This window comes from Pimephales promelas, chromosome 2 (genome assembly GCF_988280905.1).
Source record: "Pimephales promelas chromosome 2, fPimPro1.hap1.1, whole genome shotgun sequence".
Taxonomy (NCBI): domain Eukaryota; kingdom Metazoa; phylum Chordata; class Actinopteri; order Cypriniformes; family Leuciscidae; genus Pimephales; species Pimephales promelas.
The window spans coordinates 2,177,960-2,189,440 of NC_142770.1; the positions used below are offsets into that span (position 1 = coordinate 2,177,960).

The 11,481-nt window shown below is 40.5% G+C and overlaps 1 protein-coding gene across 1 annotated transcript in view; it reads right to left on the minus strand.

The window, feature by feature from the left end:
- The window catches only part of fbn3 (fibrillin 3), an 80,411-nt gene extending 69,284 nt beyond the window's left edge, over positions 1 to 11,127 (minus strand). Inside the window, exons 1-4 of the mRNA XM_089133835.1 lie at positions 11,036 to 11,127; positions 9,074 to 9,350; positions 4,421 to 4,503; positions 3,668 to 3,766 (exon numbers count right to left, since the gene is read on the minus strand). Of these exons, the coding sequence (XP_088989961.1) occupies positions 3,668 to 3,766; positions 4,421 to 4,503; positions 9,074 to 9,249 (358 nt within the window). The 5' untranslated portion in view covers positions 9,250 to 9,350; positions 11,036 to 11,127. The remainder of the gene's footprint in view (positions 1 to 3,667; positions 3,767 to 4,420; positions 4,504 to 9,073; positions 9,351 to 11,035) is intronic.
- Between the last annotated feature and the right edge of the window lie 354 nt (positions 11,128 to 11,481).

Here is an 11,481-nt window from a genome sequence, read left to right on the forward strand (position 1 = left end):
AGAAATTTCTATATCTAACTCGTCCTAGAGCTTTAATTTGATTAATTTCCATGGATTGGTTCAAACTGCTTTATAAACTTGGCATAGTACACTACGAATATTGTTGCATCTGTACTGAAAATAAAGTTGGTGTAGGGTTAACTTTAAATCAGTTTTTACTGCTAGTAAGTAATTACAAAGAAACAGCAAGTAACACATAGAATTAAACATGAACATTTGAAGTAGAAAAAATTAAATTAGGTTTATTTTAAAACAGCATTATTATGTTCCTTTACTGTAAGACGCTTTGGATAAAGGCATTTGAAATTGATTCAAAACTAATTTTTTCATGTCATCCCTTAAACATATTCACCAAAATTTTCTTTTCTTGAATTAAAAGATCATGAAAAACTGTGTGAGAAATGCTTTTTACACTAGATTTTAGTTCTTTAACTCTACATTTGCCATTACACTGATCAGTTTACTGTAACCTCACTGTAACCTCAGTCATGTTTACAGAATGTATTTGAGCAAGACCTACTAAACTTCTTATTGTCTTTCCAATATCAGCAAGTCCCAATTCGAATTCCTGGTAAGAGTAATTTTACTACTCTTGGCCAACAAAAACCTATTTTCATCCTCAACGAGTAGATTCATTTTCCAGCAATTTTCACGAAATTGGAAATTTCTCGGCACAGACAGAATCACTTAGCAAAGAGTTTGTGTATTGCGATTTAAAATTGCACTCAGAAGAAAAAACAGATGACATAAGCACAATTAATCATGGGATGAGTTTTAAAAAAAGATTGATTTTCCAATTGGTCGCATCAAAACGTTGCTCTTGCCAAGCTCTTTCGTTCTGTCTAAACAAAGGCATCGTGCCATTACCTTTCAGCCCGAACATAATTCAACCTACTACTTATCCCAGACAAAGATATGTAAATATAGCAGTTTCTCATTTATTCCTTTCATCTTCGCCTGCCATGACCTAATCCTTTCAAATGAACATAAACCAAAACAAAAGGCTAAAAGTTGAAAGTTTTTATTCTAAAAATTGGCCTATTTTTATTTGATTTCACATGAAAAATCCTGCTGGATGGAGATCAAACGTGTTTTTTTTTTCACTGATGGCATGCTTTCAACAGCAAGGCCTGTAAATGTTTGCGCACTGGCCGTGTTTTCCTGAAGCACAGGAAATGACTTCATCGGCTAGACCTGCTGACGGCCCCCTACAGGTGGAGGGGCGACGCTCTCGCTCGCTGACCCATGCTAAGTGAGCTGCACGTGCTGAAGCGCTCACGCTAGCACACACACAAAACGCTCCCACCCCACAATGCACCTCTGTATGCAGCAGTCACATCTGTCAGCTTTTTACAAGCTACGCTGTCAGCAGGAAACATGAGCGAGGCCGAGAAACAGAGGTCCTTTATGGCCGTTTCTTTCTTTCGGTGGCCTGTCAACGTCAAGTTCACGTTAAAAGGAAAGCGGAGCTTAGCGTTGTATCTCAATGATACTAAAAAAACACTGAGTTTAAGAAGAATAACTAAAACTGAAATGAAAAATGTATACAAAAATAACATTAAATAGCTTAAATTGAGATGTATGGTAACCAGACGCTAATAATGAAGAGAAAGAGGATAGCGCTGTTTTGGATGCTAACATTTGTGTGGCGGCTTGTTATTTATGGAGTAATTGCAGATTCATAACTGACTCATAAATGTGGCCGCTCCCAACCACTGCAGACGGTACGCGGTCGGGTGGGCGTAATGACAGCATTACCGATCTCGCAAAACCCATAAGGCTGCCAAAACAGAGTACGAGCGTATGTTTAGCATTTGCTTTCAAACAGACAAGGAACTGGCAGCTAAATTAGATGGTCAATTTCTCATTGGCGAATAAATTGACTCTGGGTTTACAGCTTACGAGACCGAAACCTATGGTTTGGTGCATTTGGGTTTATTTGTCTATGACCACATATTCCGGGCATTCGCTGAGAAACGGCTGGCAGAGAGCAAGTGCAGTAAGAGAAACCTGCGCTAATGCTAAACACCTCATCCATGAATAACCAACAGTCATTACTTTCCCCAGTGCCATCTAAACACAATCAATCACGTTTTTCTAAGTCTGTTGTTAAAAAAAAGCAGACGTGTGGTCTTAAATTTAACATATCTCAACAGAAAACACTCTAAGCTTGACATTAGCTCAATGATTCAGTGGACGAAACACTACACGCTGTCAGAGAAGAATTTCACAGTATTTCCAGCCATCTGTATCCAGATAAATCACTGAAAATGTCGAAGAAACGTTTAAAGTCCTTCAAACCACAAAGGAAGTAAGCAGAGTAGAGAGAGAATCGTTAAAGAGGACTTATTGTGCTCTTTTACAAAGTCTTGATTTCCCCATAATTTCCATTGTCTCCAGCTCCTCTCTTCCCAGTCTGTCAGTAACGACTGTTTAGTTCCCGTCTCTATGGAGACCTAAACTCTCCTTCTGAAAGCACGATGTGCTCTGATTGGTCAGCTGGACCAATGTATTGTGATTGGTCTAGCTCTTGGGAAATGCCACGCCCCTTACCACAACAGCGAGTTTCAACCATAGACTGTAAAAAATAACGTCAACCGTAGGTTTCTGAAGAGCATTTATGAAGCCCAAAGTGGGCGGAGCTGGTTGTCGCCATCTTGGCAGCGCGTCACTCTCAAAACCACATTTTTCGTCATATTAGGGGTCTATGGGATTGACGCTTTTTTTGCAGCCTGTCTCTAGTGGCCAGTCGATGAATTGCAGTTTAAGTCACTACCGTGTTGGATTCAAGAGAGGGACCAAAAGGTTGTTGCTTGGTTTCAACACACTACTAACTAACTCAAACAGGCCCCGTCCCTTTATTCTGCGTTTAAATGATTTCTATGAGGAATATTGTGACGTGTTCGTCCTCAGAAGAAACCTAAAGAAACAAAGTTTCAGGGAGTTCAGAAACAGTGACACCGATATAGAGAAGAACTCCCTCTGGAGGGACTTTGTGTAACTATAAAACTAGAAGAACTATAAAATTGAGAAAATGCATAAAAGTTTCTCTTTAAAGGCACACCGTGTAACTTTTGACCAAAAGATTTGACGCAAATAAGTTATTTTAAATGATTCCTCAGGCCAATACAGAGCTCTTGACACTATCAATGCTCCTCTTGAAATAGCGCCTATGCAAGTTTGGAGAAGACGGACCGTCATGTGTCCTGTTGAATGCCTGGAGACCGTATCGCTTTACGAGCGTCACGTGACCACAAGCTCGCAAGAGTCGAGGAAAAGAAAACGAGAAACTTATTGCGTGAAAAAAACGGACAATAGTCTCACTGGTTCAGGCTTTCACTTAAAATAGGATAAGAATGAGCATCGAATAGAATTAACCCTGCGCGTGTAGCTCTTAAAGGGGCCACACCTTATTTTACGACAGCTTAAGTACTCTATTCTTACATAGTGTACCTTTAAAAAACACATCTAAAGTCAGAGCACTAGAGGTTAGAACGCATGTTCCAAACGTTGTTATAAGTCATTTTCATATCATGTTTCTCTATTTCTAAACTACGCCTATGAATAAAAGCACCCAAAAATGCTAAATTAATGCAATTAACGATTCATAATGTGGATTTATAATGGCCAACAGAGAACAAAAGCAGACCGAAATGACTGAACTCACCTGCGGCCGCCCCACAGCTAGGGGCAAGATGACCACTGGAGCATGTGCACATGTTGGGCCTCGAACAAAAACCATCCCCACACGAGTTCCTACAGATTGCTGGAGAGGCAAAAATATTCATGAGAAGTGCTTAGCAAAGGCCTTTTGATCTGAACAGAGATATAGCACAGAAGAAGTATTAATCATTAGCATCTTTAGGACTAAGATGGTTCATATCTGGTTTAGCAGGATGGGGTTTTGGTCAGTTCTTTAGGTGGTCAGGCTGGGTTTAAATTAGTTTTTTTCTCCCACAAAAGGCTATGTTTAGTATGTTCCTATTCTCCAACTAGAAATGCAGTGCAATATATGCATAGAATAAAATAATCATGTAGTTTTCCAAGATGGCTGGTATTTGAATGGATGCAAAAACACCAGAAGCATTAATTCTGTTAAATTAATTAATTTTTTTAAGTTACTCGTTGCACACAAACACTTTAAAGTAGGGAGTATATGCATACTGTGTATACTAAACATAGCCTGGGTCTTGGTGGGTGTTTCCCTTATCTCCCCAAGCTAAGCCTCTATCTTTTGGGGGTTGTGTTGTGGTTTAAGGCTTTGGGGTCAAATCCCCTGCTATCATTGTAGGCACTTAACCACAGTTAACCTAAGGCTAAACGCTTACTCTGTGGTGAGTGTACTGTAAGTGAGTAGATAATTGTTTAAATGGCATCTTTGGCATGCATCTTTAAAAAAAACAAACAAACAGGTACTTACGAACTATACACTGGTTCCCTGCGGGAAGGGTTTTCCATCCTGGACAACAATAGGAGTGAAAGCGGGAACCACATACATTGGGCCTGAAACAACGGAAACAAGTCCATTAAATTACAGAAAGCTAAGAAACATACAACACAATGAAATATCTGCAGTCTCAAAGACCTTCTGACCCTTTGCAGTAAATCAGGCTCAATGCACACAATGACCCCAAAGGATTTTCCCGGGAAACGACATAAAAAAAGAGTTTGTTTTGAGTAGGACCATAACTAAACTTCCTGAGACAGAAATATTTACTAAAGCTACTCTTACGTTCCCAATTGCATTCATCCATTAGCTGTTTTTTTGGCAACTTTCTCACAGAGACAAAAGCGTCGGTCTTAGTCATGATATATTTGATTAATGACAGGACCGAGCCCAAAGTTCAGTGCTTCTCATGAACAAACCATGTGCCATGTTTTGGGGGCTCACTGTTTAGTGTATATGACTTGATCCAGGACGACTAAGTGGTAATTGACAGCTTGAAGCCAAATCGCCCTCAGTTTCTTTCCAATAAGCCCTTAGGATCTCTGTCAAACCTGGACACTCACTGTGAAAACGGTTTTATTTCTATCAGCACCAAGTTAAGCCTGTCGTAAATGGACCTTAAAAAAAACCCCACAAGGTACATCTGTCTTTCTACACACACACGCATAAATTCCTTTCCTCTACAAGTCAAGATGTTTACTAATGTCAGTCACCTGGGGACAACCAGCTGTAGTTTGAATCTTTTGATGGATTTTAAAACACATTGCCAGACGACACAACCACTAACAGCAAAAACCAAGAGAGATGTGGAGGACTCGGAAGAGTAGAGGCCAATGGAGGGCTAGATGTTGGAACATGAAAACGGAAAATGCTGGGGAAAGGGCAAGAATCAGTGGGAGGTAAAGAAAACAAGTGGAAGTGAAGAGTTTGGGGAAAGGGGGGGGGGGGGGTGCCGTTGAACACAAAATCAGCAGCGGAAATTAGGCCAGAAGATGATGAATTATCAGCAGTGTGGAACCAACGAGTCTTATTTCTCAACTGGATCCTGAAAATTAAGTCTAAAACTCCTGCAGGATGAAGGCAAGAAGATTATCCCTGGACGCAAACCAATCTCTTCGTTCTTAAATTCAATGCTTTTCAGTGTGTTCAGCTGGAATGCTGTTTTGGGTGGTTCTGAAGCATAGAAAAATGCATTTCAAACATGCGCTCCTTGTGCAAACTATTAAACGTACCACAAATATACCACTACTAACAGCATCTCAAACACAAACCGGCACCTCAAAGAGAGATATAAATTGTTAACGGGTTCTTTGCTACAAGGCAAATACCTTGGAAAGACCATGTGACTTCTTCAGCTACATGGATCAATTCATTTCACTTCACTTGGTCAAATCCTTTTTCATTTACAGGGTCCACCAGCCCTCGAGCAAGAGATTTGCAAGCAATTCTCTGCCAAAGATCTCCGGATAAAGCAGGTCAACTTTACGATACTGGATTCTTGAATTCCAGTAAGGTAAAAGGTCAGGACAAGAATGAGATAGGAAACCGGTATGCTTTGACAGCCGGTTTTCCTTGAGGTCATAAAAACTGAACAGGAGCTCTCACTGAGGCTTGTGGGATATCATGGAGAGGGCGTAGAAAGATAGCACAATTCTATCCCACCGGTTACCACTCCTAAAGAGGTTATAGGTCACTTTAGAGACATTTGCTCCCAGCCCCCACGATTGCCGCAAACTCCAGTCCAGAGCCAATGAGCTAATGGTTGTTTTAACAAAGATCCCAGTGCGTAAAGCCTCTGGATCTCGAAGACCTTTTCCTTGTCCAACTTGGCCTGTTTCAAGCCCCTGGCCCTAATGAACTCAAATCACACTGCCGTCTAGACTATACACTTTTAATGAAATGGGGAAAGAGGGGGTCGCACCATATGACTTCATGCATCAGTCTCAAAACCATGTGATACTGACGTCTTTCTTGCCTAAGCTGGTCTACAAGACACTTTCTGGAGCGACTGATGGTATCGTGAATAAACACCAGAAAGCAATTAGCTTTTTATTGTTTGGTACAATACACTTTGAGTACATTTGATAAGACGATAAGAATTTCTGGGCATGCAATTATGCACACATAAGGATACACTTATCAGACCTGCGTCTTCCTTTCCACTGGTTAGATGACAAACCCCATTGAAAAAAAATTAAAAGGCTTTTCTCTTTTCTCAGTTGGGTAATTTTCGCAAGAGATATTAGAAAGGAATTTGGCCCCATTTCCATGGGCCATTTATTCTGTTCATATTCCTTATGTATTTCCAGAAAGAACTAGCCTGGGAAAACCCAGACAACTTCCGGCAAATTTAGGTTTGCTCTGAAAGTTAGTCTGGCAAAGAGCTCATTCAAACCCATTTCCACTCCACAGAAATCGCGGCACCAATCAGAAACGTTGGGGCGGGCTTTACACGATGATGACAGCGCTGGGATTTTGAAACAGAGTTTGTAGCCTACATTACAAAGATGGACGCCGCCGTCGAACATCACTCGTTCGAATCAGCTATCGCGTCTGTTTTTAAGCGATTTGAACGTTTCCTTTTTGTTAAAAACCGAGCAAAGAACAACACTCTGAGATGTTTCTCCGCCGGTTGCCGCTCTGCAAAGGTCATCTCCTTCGTCGCTCTGATTGGTCTTAGGTCTACCCGCGACGTCCGCTGGTGACGCCCCTCTGGAAATGATTTGTCAATGATGCTTTGCCAGACCATAACTCAGTTACAAATGAGAATGGTCTGGTTTTAACCAGGCTAAGAAAGAACAATTCCACAACAGAATGTTGTTGGCTTTCAACCAAGCTCTTTGGTGTCCAAGACGGATTGTTTTCCTTTGACTGGCATGTTCTTTCAGCTGTTAAAAGAATATAAATCCAAGACAAAGAACTCTCTTGGGATGCAAACATCAAGCGTTCTGGAAGAACTCAAGTCCATCTTTGGAGTCCAGTGGAGCTGACATTGCCTCAGAGACATGTTGAGAAAATGAAGGGAAACCCTGGCCAAGCCACTTCTAAAAACATCAACCATGAGCACGGTGCCTGGGTTTGTACTCATCAAAACTTGTCAGGGTTGGCATCCATAGACGAGAACCACAGAATCATAATCTCACCCCAAGCCCATTGCTTTTACAGCAGTCTCCCAGACTTTACCTTCATTTAAGAGGCCCCCAAATGCAATGTGATCAGACTACTCAAATCTGACAGGCAAATTATGCTTAGCAAGGAGAGCCAGTAAGCTTCGGATCACATACTGTAACTCTCTTAAACGGTCTGACCCTGGATAACATGGCTTTCTTGGCCAGTGACTCAAATGTGCAGTTGATCAAATGTGCAATTTTGTGCCACATCATTATAATCAGCGTACTGTGTTGGTATGTAAATAGGATTACAGATCGTGATTAGACCTTTCTTTACGACAAAACAGCTACACCATTTGTATGAAGGGTCTTAAGTTCATGAACAAAGGGAATTGTTAGACGGGAACAATCTGGAAACAGTCCCTACATCCCTTTGGGCTAGTTTATGTTTAGCATTGGCTCTCAAAAGGGCACTGTGGCACATTTCTCAATTGACTCGCTGCAACATGGTTCTGCTTCACGGACCGGATCAGATTGTCCCTGGAAAACTCACTTTTGGGTGCGATACAGGTCAATTACCATGAACTGGTGTACATGTACAGAATGTCGCTATTGTTTCTGGAATTCAGTATATACTGGACCGCTAACCACAGAGCTAATCTTGATTTCTTTCAGACCTAAACTGTAAACCCCTTTCCTGATTAAATAAGGTCTCCATGAATTGGAGACATGTCTCTGTGGAGAAATGCTTTTTCTCACCTACTTGAAGACAAATACCCCAGCCGGGTAATCAGAATACCTCATTTCCTGTTGCAGTATGCAGTTATAAGCAAGTACAGATGAGAGGATGATTGGAATAAGCGTTTCGAACATACGAGGGCAGCGCGTCACAAAACAGCCATTGTTCTCCCCAAAATGAGAAAAATACACAGCTTAGGCTTTGTGGAGACAAATGCAGATGCAAAGTTTGAGAGGCACTGGAGGGCTTGGACAATCAATTCAATATATTTTTAAGTGTGTTTACCTCAAATTTCAGCAGAAACTTGAGACATAAAACACAATGCATTCGTCTAGGAGTTATGTAGACGTAAAATTTGCGATAGCCAGACAATAATGTCTTTCAACAGCTTAAGTTATCAGTTGGAAATGACCCTCCTGTTGTCATGACCAACATACTAAGGCATTTCGGTACTTAAAATTCCTTCACAGCGTATTCATAACACTTTTTAGAGACCAATCGTGCTTTCAACCCAGTTTGGCTCTAACCCAAAAAGCACAGCAGGTTGCATCAGAAATCAACTGCAGCAACAACATAAAAAGGCATTTATTGCACTGTCTGAAGAAACTTATGCTAGCTTTGAATTCAAGCTTTTAGGATGAGATACACCAACCCTGAAATGATTATTCTTAACAGCTGAGTTAAATCCTCCGCCTCAAGATTAAACCATTAACATGTCCACTTCAAGAATGAAACTGACAGAGAACAGGAGCAGGACGTGACTGAAAAAGCTCTTACCCCCTGAGGGACTCCTGGCCTCTCCGACGGACCCTCTGTTGCACCTCCCCCTCGGGTTTTCCAGTGAATCGGCTGGCCTGGATGTCTCCATCTCCTTGTGCCTGCACTGAATAGACCGTGGCCCACCAGACCGCAGCCCATCCGAGAACCACCTTGGCCAGCTTCCACACTCCCATTGGCCCCTGCTGTGCGACTCCTTAACTCCTTAAAACTCTTCCTTTCCAATGAGCTCTTCTGATGCGAACTTGTGTGATCCAAGAGCACTTCAGGCTGAAGGCTGTAAAAAGAGAAGACAAAAAGCTTACTATTACCTTTGCATTCGTATATTCATTGTTTGTACCTTTACCGCTTAGTCTATTTGGCGTATATACAGTGAACATACGAACAAATGTGCCCCCTCATAAATTTAGCCAATAAATCGCCCACGGCCGATGATGGAGTTTTTTTATAAAGTGTAGTATTATTCCAGGCAAACTGTACGCCACTTTAAGCGCCAGCCAGCATCCTTTTACAGGCCCACTTAGACTGTCTTAGTGTGCGTTCGCTGTAGAAATAACCAACTCCTGGCCAAGATTGGACTCCTGGATTTGTCCTCAACTGGCTCATTAAAACTACGATTTTAGGATAAATAATGGGCCTCAAAAGATTTAGAGCCATGGCAGAAAGGGAGTGGCAAAACGACACAGTGAGATTTTACGGTTTTCTTTTCAGCATGATATATTTGTGTTAAGGAACAACTGCAAATATAAAACCTCTGCAAAGTGGGCATACTGCTTAAGGACATTCTTTAACAAAGGTAAACTGGATGTCTACTCTCCACAAATCTTTAATGGTTTTCCATATTAAAATATATATATTTGTTGCACTGTACGTTGCTTTTACAAACATCAAAGCCTTAAAAAGTTGGTTTAATGAGAAGGTAGTTAAATTACAGTACTCCATCTAAGATGACAGTCTAGTAGGCTAGTAAGTCTGAGAAGGAAAGTTTGAAGAGTTGGCAGATCTGCTACAAAAAAAAAAAACATAAAACAGGAACAAGCTTATTCATTATATGTACATAGGCCTACATACTCTGATGAACTTTGAATACAATATTGTTTAACATCAAAAACTGCGTCTACTTGATAAAAGTTGGTTTAATGATAAGATTATGATAAAGTCGATCAAATCAGTTCATCTGATGATGACAGGTCTGGTAAATCTGAGAGGGAAAGTCTGAGGAATTTTCAGGTGGGCGGTGCTAATCGCGACGCGAACAAAGAAGAAAAAAACATCAATGACAACAATCAATCATCTTTCGAAGGTATTATGAATTACATCGTCCGCTTTTCCGCGATTAATGACGTCAGACGCGGAGACACAATTCAACATCTTGAGCTTTAGTTATAACGTTAAAAAATTACAGCACGTGAGCGTTTCCTTTGTGAGGAAAAGAAAAAAAAGTAACAAGAAAAAAGTTGAGTTTGCTGAGTCAAGCGATTTCACGATGCCTTACGACAGATTTCGCGATTAACAGTTAGGCAACATTTAAAAGGCTTCCGATATTCCGCTGATAATTGTTGTATTTTAATCCATTTTCACGAACATCAATGGGAAATTTGCAGATCAACACGAAAACAGTTTAAAGTCGTCTATTTCTAACAATCTCATTGAAAGTTACGTTTTTTTTTTCATATTTAAACTTTTCTCACCTTTAAACTTAATTTCTCTTCCGTCATGTACCAGAATAATACCTGCATTCGAGTTTTAATTGAGTTAGCCGGTCAACAGACTGAGGGAAATAAACGCCGGTTTACGTCACCCGTTTTTTTGTTTTTTTTTTTGCTTCAAATGAAATATTTGCAAAGAAGCCAACTTCTTAATCCCATTCTTTCCTTAATTTTAAATTAAAATCGGCGTGCATATAATGCGCGCTTCGTTGAAACTGATGCATAAATAATCAGGAGATTAAAGCCGAAATACCTCAGATGTCTTGGAATGCCTGAAGGAGTCCGTTATTGTCACGGGATATGTTCCCCTGAATGGAAAACTGCACTGTAGCCCTTGTGAGAAAGAGAAAAGTGAGTGAATTACCCTGATAGGTCGAGGGGAGGTGCTTTGGTTGAAGAGGAGGGGGTTTGAACCCACTGACTGTCCCCCTGCTCTGCAACCAACCATTATTAACAGGACTGAAAGCCTGAATGAAAAAGAAAAGTTAAATATATCATTTACAACATTTCTCCTGCAGAACAAACAACACTGAATTGATGTAGTAGATTGATTGATTGATTAACTGGGTTGCTATATTAATAATTAATGAAAAAGTAATGAACACTATAGCCTACACGCATACAACAACACATTATGTTTTACACAAACTTTATTTCCATTGAACATACAAAAAAAGTTGTTTTACAGTTCTTTCTTGT